Source organism: Wyeomyia smithii, chromosome 3 (genome assembly GCF_029784165.1).
Source record: "Wyeomyia smithii strain HCP4-BCI-WySm-NY-G18 chromosome 3, ASM2978416v1, whole genome shotgun sequence".
Taxonomy (NCBI): domain Eukaryota; kingdom Metazoa; phylum Arthropoda; class Insecta; order Diptera; family Culicidae; genus Wyeomyia; species Wyeomyia smithii.
This window is the reverse complement of record NC_073696.1, coordinates 231098674-231107634: the sequence shown is the minus strand read 5'-3', so window position 1 is coordinate 231107634 and position 8961 is coordinate 231098674. Positions and strand designations below refer to the sequence as shown.

General features: G+C 39.8%; 1 protein-coding gene across 2 annotated transcripts; it reads left to right on the top strand.

The window, feature by feature from the left end:
• Positions 1-1942: 1942 nt before the first annotated feature.
• LOC129729924 (SAFB-like transcription modulator) lies at positions 1943-6957 on the top strand. 2 transcript variants are annotated; one of them, XM_055688840.1, is made up of 8 exons: positions 1943-2215; positions 2384-2641; positions 2701-2878; positions 3080-3170; positions 3314-3345; positions 3750-4782; positions 5699-5830; positions 5899-6957. In XM_055688840.1, exons 1-8 carry the CDS (start codon positions 2090-2092, stop codon positions 6545-6547), a joined length of 2499 nt encoding a protein of 832 aa, XP_055544815.1. In that variant the 5' UTR covers positions 1943-2089; the 3' UTR covers positions 6548-6957. The 2 variants fall into 2 exon arrangements, with proteins under 2 accessions (XP_055544815.1, XP_055544814.1); XM_055688839.1 differs by having other exon boundaries at positions 2698-2878.
• Positions 6958-8961: the final 2004 nt, after the last annotated feature.

The following is an 8961-nucleotide window of genomic DNA, read 5'->3' as shown; positions in this document are numbered from 1 at the left end:
GAAATTTCTGATCAAAAGAAAAAATAATATACATACCCCTAAAACACCCTATTGTTAATCCTTTTTGTTTTCGATCATTCATTTAATTTGTTTACAACTTTATTAGAAAATTATTTTTGTTTTGCCATTTTATTATTTCAGGAATTTTGAGCTAAGTTTTGGTTATTTTCTGTTAGGTCTCCAATTTGGGTTTACTAGAAGTCATGTTGGAATAATTTTTTGAGTCTACTTGTGTTGTTTGTTTCTATCTTTTGAAGCATAACTGGTGATTATATTTCTTTTGGTTTCTCCTAGACAATAAAGGCGTTTCAAGTGTTTGGAAGAGAAGTTATTATTTTTGTGAGATCAACATTTCGGGTTTTTTTAACAAAAAAATCTAACATCATTTGATTTTTTGTTTGTTTTTAGCTTGGGGCAAGACACTATTGATATATTGCGAAATATTGCCAATATTCAATATTACGAAGTATTTATTGTGGTATTTTTTGGCGCCCCTATATTTATTTCATAGCTCATTGACGTTATATAGATCATTGCACACCAAAAATAACCTCACTTTTCTGACACTTCCCACGGGTTTGTTTACAATGTGTTCCATTCACTTTTTATGTGAAAGGAGTGAAAATGAATGATACGAGTACGACAAAGATGGGAAAACTCTCCGCCTATGCAAATTCGTTACTGTGATTTTTCGGTTTCTTCTTGGAAACGCAATTTTTAACAAGACACTTCCGCATTTTTATTCGAGCCGAAAATTTTACTGTGAACAAACCCGCGACATCTGTCAAATCCCTTTCTTGTTTTTGTTTTGTGACGTCATCGTGCAATGATCTATTAACGTTGGAGGGTTGTCAATTGAAAGATAAACGATAAATATCAAAATATATCTACCAATATCGAGTAATATTTTCGAAATATTTTTCATAAAAAGAAAGATATCTAGCCCTTTGGTTTTAAGTCTTTTCCAAATTCGGAACCATTTACAGCAAAACTTGAATCAATTTTTTTTAGGTGAGTAACTCAGCACTCGCCTCGTCTTCTGTAAACATTTTGCTCATCTCATTAGTGACTGGAGACGACGCGAGTTGCTCACAACTTGCCCAGGGTCGAGTGATGTAGAAAGGTTTTGGACCCTCTGGTTTTATAGCTCCATCGAATAAACTTCGTGCGAAATTGTAAATAGATTCGATCCACCGGAATTGAAGGTTGTGGGGAGCGTCATTTTAATGCGTAAAACGTATCTACGTTTAATCGAACAAGTGCAGTTAATTTTCACTGCGATCGAAATATATACCCGCAGAACAAGGTGGGGAAATAATATGTTCCACACTGTAGGTACTTCTACGCGGTTCTTGTGAATATGTAGTAACATTTTACCAGAAACATTTCGAGTTATATCTCACTAACAATTCAAATTTCAATATTGCTTTGTAAATCTTTTATTAAATCAATCTAAAAAGGTTCTAAATTTGTTAATACTATTGTAATTTGCGAGGTAATTTGTAATGCTTTCGTGCCTGCTGTCGACTGAATTTCCGACATTTCAACATTTACGAGCTTCGAATGATTTCATTCGACGAAATAAGATACCTACTTCATTTATGCGTTTGGGCATTACCAACATAAAAGTATCGCTAACGCATCAACTACCGAAACGTCACAAAGCTTAAACTGATGCAAGGATGCCAACAGCGTGGTAATTTTATGTACATTAAATAATACTTATGCTTAAATTTAATTTTAAACTGCATAAACTCCGCAATACATTGAGTTTAAAATATATGCCAAAATTATGCATGTAGAGTTTCTATTCACTATAGTGTAATTACAACAACTATACTAGTATCATTAACAATAGTTATAAACGCACTCAGTGACACATTTATTTGGCAACCCTGATTAGTTTTTTCCACATGTCACCGATTGTCAATTTTTCATTTCATTTCACAGTAATCGCTCGACTTGGCTGGTTGTGTTGCCGGTTTGTTCCATATATCGCTTCCATCTGTCGCAGTGAAGCATTGGCAGAAAAGTTGCAAAGTGAAAAAGAAAAGTCTAAAATCTGCCCCGCAAAAGTACAGCCCCGGTTATGGCGGATGTAGTGGAGAAGCGAAAACTCGCCGAGTTGCGTGTGGTTGATTTGAAACAAGAGCTAGAGAAACGAGGAAAAGATGGAAATGGAGTGAAAAATGTGTTGCTAGAGCGGTTGACTCAGGTAAGCGGACATTTTGGATTTAGCAGTCGAGTGGGGTCGCCATATTGGGAAATGTGCATATGGTGGCGAAGCACTAGCCGGTGAAATGTTGGGAATAAAATAAATTTCAAAATGATGGTTTGCTTTTAGCCTAAAAAGGTAATTAATGTTATATGTGTCGTTTGACAGGCTTTAAAAGACGAAAAGAAAAATCCGGAAACCTACGAGTTTGAGATCGTTGCAGCGGGAAAAACTCCTGCCAAGAAGGGTAAGCCCGGTTCTGGAAACACCAAAGGCGAGAACGATGCGGAGTCTACAGCTAACGCAGATGATGCAAATGGTGAAGGTGGAGCCGATCTGAACCTCGATGAGATGACAGTGCAGGACGAGTGTAAAGATGGGGAAACCAAGCAGGAAGCCAAAGAAAATGGCAACCCAGATGCGGATGTAAGTGGATGCAGCCAATTCATAAAATTGTTTTATACAACCTACCGATGTTTTAGAAGGGAGAGAAGGCTAAAACTGATGGGGAAAACAAATCCGCCACCAATGCGACGGATGCTGATAAGGGTGGAAAAGACGAAACCAAGGAAGCAGACAATGAGGATTCGCTCAATTTGACTATCGGCGAAGAGGATGAAAAATTGCTGCATGATGACAGCAATATTGAAAACGATAAGAAAGGTAAGTTTTAGTACAGTGTTAGTAGGGTGATGGCGAACATCCGGTGGATAAAAATGATGATAATTACACGGCTGGTTGAATAACTGCCAAAAGCAGTTTAAGTGATTTCCAGAAAAGTTTGGTTCATTCTGATGGTGAATAGTTATTTCACATTCCAATTACGTTAATGTGACAATCTTATTGAAAGTACTTGTTTTTTAGGTAATGAAGCTGGAAAAGCTGCAACAGCGGAATCCAAGTCTGTCGCAAAATCTGATGAGGACAAAAAGGCGGATAAAAATGAAACCTCCAGGTATGCATTCGATATTATACTATTGGGGGACTAGACCTCAAATCTCAAAATTTCCCTCAATTTTCACTATATAAGAAAATATTAGTTGTAATTGTATAACCGATCGTATTCCAGTTAAGCTAATAGTTTTTTTTATGTTTTAGTGATAAAACGGCCGCATCCAAAGAGGAAAAAGGTAATTCTGTCTGCAGCAAAACTATTGTGTTTTCACATGTCAACATCCAATCGAGAATAAGTTTGTTGTCAGACGTTTTGATTTTATTTTCCGTTCTATACATTACGACATTCTGTCAGTTGTCACCGATACCGAGTGTCCCTTTAGTGTACGATCATCAAAGTGGTACTTTATATTAGGTCGGTTTAGGTATAACAAGGTGTTTAAATAATTTTTCGATTTTCCCCGAAGGAGTGCCAGTAGCAGCGTCCTAGAGCAAACGTAAAAATTATCGAACAAAACAAAAACTAGCGCGTCAACAATCGACAAAAACAAAACTTACAATTCTGCTACAATCCAAAAATAATATGTATAATATTTGTCTATATTTCTCGTTCGTTTGGATGCGGAATTTGTGTTTGCAGAGAGTGGAAGCAGCAAAACGTCTAGCTCTGCAAAGTCAGCAGGCGATTCCAAGTCCAATTCGTCGCCGAGCTCAAACGAAAAATCGTCCGGCTCACCTTCGACGGTTTCTCGTAACCTTTGGGTGTCGGGATTATCCTCGCTAACGCGGGCAACCGATCTGAAGCTGATTTTCTCCAAGTATGGTAAAGTGATCGGTGCGAAGGTAGTAACAAACACCCGGACGCCTGGAACTCGCTGCTATGGTTACGTGACGATGGCTTCGGCGAAGGACGCCACTGAGTGTATCACCCATTTGCACCGTACCGAACTACACGGCCGCATGATCTCGGTTGAGCGGGCCAAATCTGACCTAGGACCATCCAAACCAGCCGCCGCCAGTACCAGTGGTGGTAAGTCGGAGTCGTCTGCAAAATCAGTAGATGGTGGCGATAACGAGTGCAAAGACATAAGTGACGATAGAAGGCGAGATGACCGCAGGAGAGATGATAGGCGCTACTATCGAAGTCGGTCTCAGTATCGAGGCAGATCACCAACGAGGACAAGATCACCAATACGTGGCAGATCGCAGGTACGCAGTAGAAGCAGTCCTCCGAGAGATGATAAGGCGAAAGACGACAAAAGAGAAAACAGCAACCACAAGGACGAAAAGGACACTGAGGGCGCTAAGAAGGATGATGAACGCAATTCGCGGGACCGCCATAGCCGAGAAGCTGATCGTCGTGATGGTAACCGAAGTCGCGATCGGGAGCGTGAGGTGCTGTCGTTGCAGAAGATTCGCGAAGAGCGCGAAAGGCAAAGGCTTCGAGAGAAGGAACGCCAACTGCGCGAAGAGGATCGTCGTCGCCGGGAGATCCGTGCTCGCCAGCGTGAGGAGGAGCAACTGCTGCGCCGTGAGCGGGAAAAACTCGCATTGGAGCGGGCCCGCATAGAAAAGGAGAAAGCCGACTTGCTGCGCATTGAACGCGAACGCCAGAAGCTGGAACGGGAGAAGATCGAACTCGAGCGACTGGAACTGAAACGTCAGCAAAGGAAGTACGGATGAAATTTATCTTTTTAAGATTAATCATATTTCTTTCTCTATATTTCACACGGCATCCAGATATACGTTATGAGTCAGTGTAAGACTATGCAAAGCTTGAAATTGGTTTTGCGTAGTAACTATTTCGGTTAGCTTGTAGAGATTTTTTTTTATTTCGTGGACGATATGTTTACACATATCGTTGCTTTTCTTGAAAACGTTAGAAAGATGACGACAAAATATCTCCTGCTAAAACCATGAAAATGTTTGGCCGAATCTTCCGCTGTTTGACGAATCCTGATTTCATCTGAGCAATTGAATCTGATCTGATGTTCATTTGCTACTGGAGCATACACGCAAACATCTGGAGGTCTACTGGGACAGGCGCAGTAGATATGTGGAGCCTCTACTACATCTCTCAAAATGGTGACAACTATCCACTTAAATTTAAAATAGCAGTAAAGGCGTATGGCTTGGTAAGTTCACCTGGAAAGGATGCATGCAGAGACTGATTAAAAGCTGAAAACATCTGGTGAACTACGAAGAATTTCCTGTTCGATCCTGTTTGCACACCAAGTAGCTGACTCATACCACAATTGCTATTTTCCTAAAGGTTCCAAAGCAGGAGATATTTTGTTTGTTAAGTGATAGGTCGTAGAAGCTGACAACGTGTCGCTGCGAAGGCTTTAAAACTACAGTCAAAGAGCTTTAGGAAATTAGTTGAATGGTTCCAATGATTTTCGTTAGCTTCCAAGCAGAGAATACATTGGTTCCAAGTAGTCTTTTCTTGTTTAAAACATTCCTACAAAAATAAAAAAACTACACTGCGAACATAACCATGTTCGCTTTCAATAGTACATTAATTCGATACTAACCTGTGATTTGCACTTTTCCCCCTATTTTTTGTCTATGTTTAATATTAATCATCAGGATTGAGGAGGCGAAACGGAACCTGAAGCGCCCGTCAACGGATCATACGCACTACGATGATGATCGTAAACGCTCGGTAGGATCAGATAGACGTTTCGAAGCGCCCCCTCCTCCTTCGATCTCATCCTCAGGGTATGTCATGCTTTAGAAACATGCAATTATCCAATGCTAAACCTATCTTCTAATATCTATCATTTTAGTCGTGGAGCCTATGTTCCGGTGGAGAAAAAACGTCTGGACGACTATCCGCCATCCAAACGGGATGAGTATCCTGCTAAACGGGATGATTACAAATCGCGTGACGATTATAAGCGCCCCTCGGTTGACGATTATCGCCGGGGTGGAGACGGATTCAAGCGGAATGGCGGGGTTATTGATGATTACAAACGGGACCTGGATCGACCCATGCAGACCATTGACAGTCGTTATCCGGATACTCGCTCCAGCGGCGCCGGAGGCGGTGATTATCGCGGCAATGGCGGTCCCCGCGATGACCGCGATCGCAGTGGCCCAGTACCAAAGTCACGCTATATAGATCCGGTTGAAAGCCGCTATCAGGATCGCTCCAGTGGTGGTAGCGGGGGTGGTAGTGGTGGACCATGGCACAATAATGCCGGACCTCCGCAAATGAGCATGGCACCGACAATGGCGAACGATGGCTGGCGGATGGATAATGGTCAGGATCGTTACGATCGCACATACAACGAGAGGAAAGCCCCGCAATTGAATGCTGGACCTTTTATGGATCCCTCGAGGCAAAGTCAGTTTATGAGTGGTGGTGGCGGTCGACCGCAGGATAGATACGGTGCACCTGTTTCTTCCGGACGCTTTGACAATGGTCGTTATTAATAAGTGAAGTTAGATACACCATGCTATGCAGTGTATTTTGCTATCATTCCCTGCGTGGAGAAAAAGTATGCGTAGGATAAGTGATAGCGATAGCGTTTCCAAAATGAACGCTATTGCTGCACTGTTAGTAGCTTTAGCCACTGTCTTAAGTAATAAATAATTAAGATCGATGAGAAGAGAACGGCTATAACATGTAAACGGTAAACAGACATAAAAACGTTGATTTTAGTCATTAAACCATCTTTACTAATTAATCTAGTAGCGGTAACCTATCGTTTCTCGGCTACCATTGATGTGTGGTTGTTTGATGTAAACTGTGTCATTTTCCTGTAATGATAACGATTTAGGCTAAGGCACAACAAATGAAGTCAATAAACTGATTGAAATAATAATGCAGTAAGGTACTTAAATTCGTATACGGTTCTATTGAAATATTGAGGGAATCCAAAAAAAAAAACCTGAATGCTGGGTTTCACAGCCTTGAGGAATAAATTTGGTTCACGAATCAATGTTTAAATATTTGGAAAGTAGGTGCATAAACGCAGATTTGACGATAGGGTTATGTTTAACTGGTTTATCGGCTTTATCAGTCCGTCTATACTAGCAAAAACGATTTGTTATTTCTTATTCCATATTATTTTATGAGAAAACACAAATCGTTTTTGCTAGTTTACACGGACTGATTTAGCCGATAAACCCGTAAATTAACCGTTTCAGTCGTCATATAAACAAATAGGGTTATGGATGGTAAGACATAAATGGGTCCTGTTACAGAAGTCGAGTTGACTCGACTGGACCATGTACAGTCAGGTTTTTTTTACGCGGTTTTTTGACGCCGATTTTTGAATTAACGCGGTTTTTTTTACGCGGCTTTTGAATTAACGCGGATTTTCGAATTAACGCGGTTTTTTTTACGAGGTACGTATCCCCCGCGTGAAAAAACCTAGCTGTATTTCAAATGAAAGCTCTGTAATACGATCCTAATGAAAGTGTAAGGCACCTTCATACAATTTGCGATACACAACTAATTCACCTTTGAAATAGATTTCACATCTTTTTACTGTGCACGCACACTATAAAAAGGTTATAGCAAGTTCTACTATAAAAGGGACTCAAATTGGGTTGTTCAATTGTTCAGCTATCCAGTAGGGTGTCCCAAACAAAAAATCGTTGAAAAAGTAAAGGTGCTCAACTCTAAATTGAAAGATAATGTTATTTGTCATAATGTCATTTATAAAACATTTCGACTTTCTAAAGAACCGTTAACAGGGCGCCCAAACGTGATTTATGAAAAAAAAAAAGATTTTTTCAAGCTAAAAACACTAGCAATTCTGTTTGATTACCACATTTTTCTGTGTATTTTTTATTTTTGTATGGTTATTTTTGAATTTTTTGCATGGTTTGGTTCAGCATCGCATTCAGTTATTTGAATTACAGAGCACAATAAATATCGCAAATAAGTAAATTTTATCCATAGTTTTCATTTTCATTTTGCGGTAGATGGTGGGGCAGTTGGAGCCAAGTCTGTCCAGCCCCGATAATTAAGGAAGGATAAGGGCTGACTGCCACTTGCGGGACTGTATGAATGCCATTGGAAGGGATTGGGAAGGACTTAAGCGTTTAAAATAATAATAGTAATAAAAATGATAATAATAATAAAAATAGAAATCGATATATAAATTAACAAATAAAAGAGAAACTACATACTTGGTTATGATGATACTTCCCTCTGTTGTCTGTCTTGGATCTGGTAATTGCTTGGATTGGTTATGGCTGGTTGTGATGTCTCTTCTCTCATTTACCTGTCCTGATTTGTTGATTGTCGAGGAAATTCCATATTGTATGTATTGAAGTAAATCTGTTAGTGATAAAACTGTTACCTCTCAACGATATCAAACTCAAGTTATTGTGTTAGAGGTTGGAAATAAATCCGAAAAATAAGATGAGAAAAGAAAAGAGAATATTTAGTACATATAATGATCGATGGAAGGCGTATGATTATGTCAATAGTAAAATGTTGTGGCGCGGTTTTATATGTTTCGACTACTCAATAGTATAAAGATAGATAGACTAAGGTGGGGTGCAAAGAGAGAGGGGTAAAGGGCAAGTCAAAGGGGATATAAAGACATGTCATGCTTAAATCCATTTGCTACGCATCCACTGGTAATGTCCTATAGTTGTTTGGTCAGGTAACTTACTACTTTTTTTATTATTATTATTGTTCGTCCAAAAATCCTTCAGATTGAAGAATCGTCGCTTGATAGACCTTCGAAGTCCGAGGGAAGCAATTCATCGTCAGTGTCATTGTCATTTAGTTCCTCGTCTTCGCTGTCGTCGTCGTAGTCTGAGTCCTCGAGTTTTTCGAATAGTTTTCTGGTCTCTGTGTGCATTTTATTTTTGTCAGATGCCCAATC

Excerpts from the sequence above, each read along its gene's own strand:
- LOC129729924 (XM_055688839.1), top strand. The coding sequence starts at position 2,090 with ATGGCGGATGTAGTGGAGAAGCGAAAACTCGCCGAGTTGCGTGTGGTT. Across the intron at positions 2,216-2,383 it reads TGCTAGAGCGGTTGACTCAG|GCTTTAAAAGACGAAAAGAA; the intron begins GTAAGCGGACAT and ends GTCGTTTGACAG. Across the intron at positions 4,783-5,698 it reads CTGAAACGTCAGCAAAGGAA|GATTGAGGAGGCGAAACGGA; the intron begins GTACGGATGAAA and ends ATTAATCATCAG.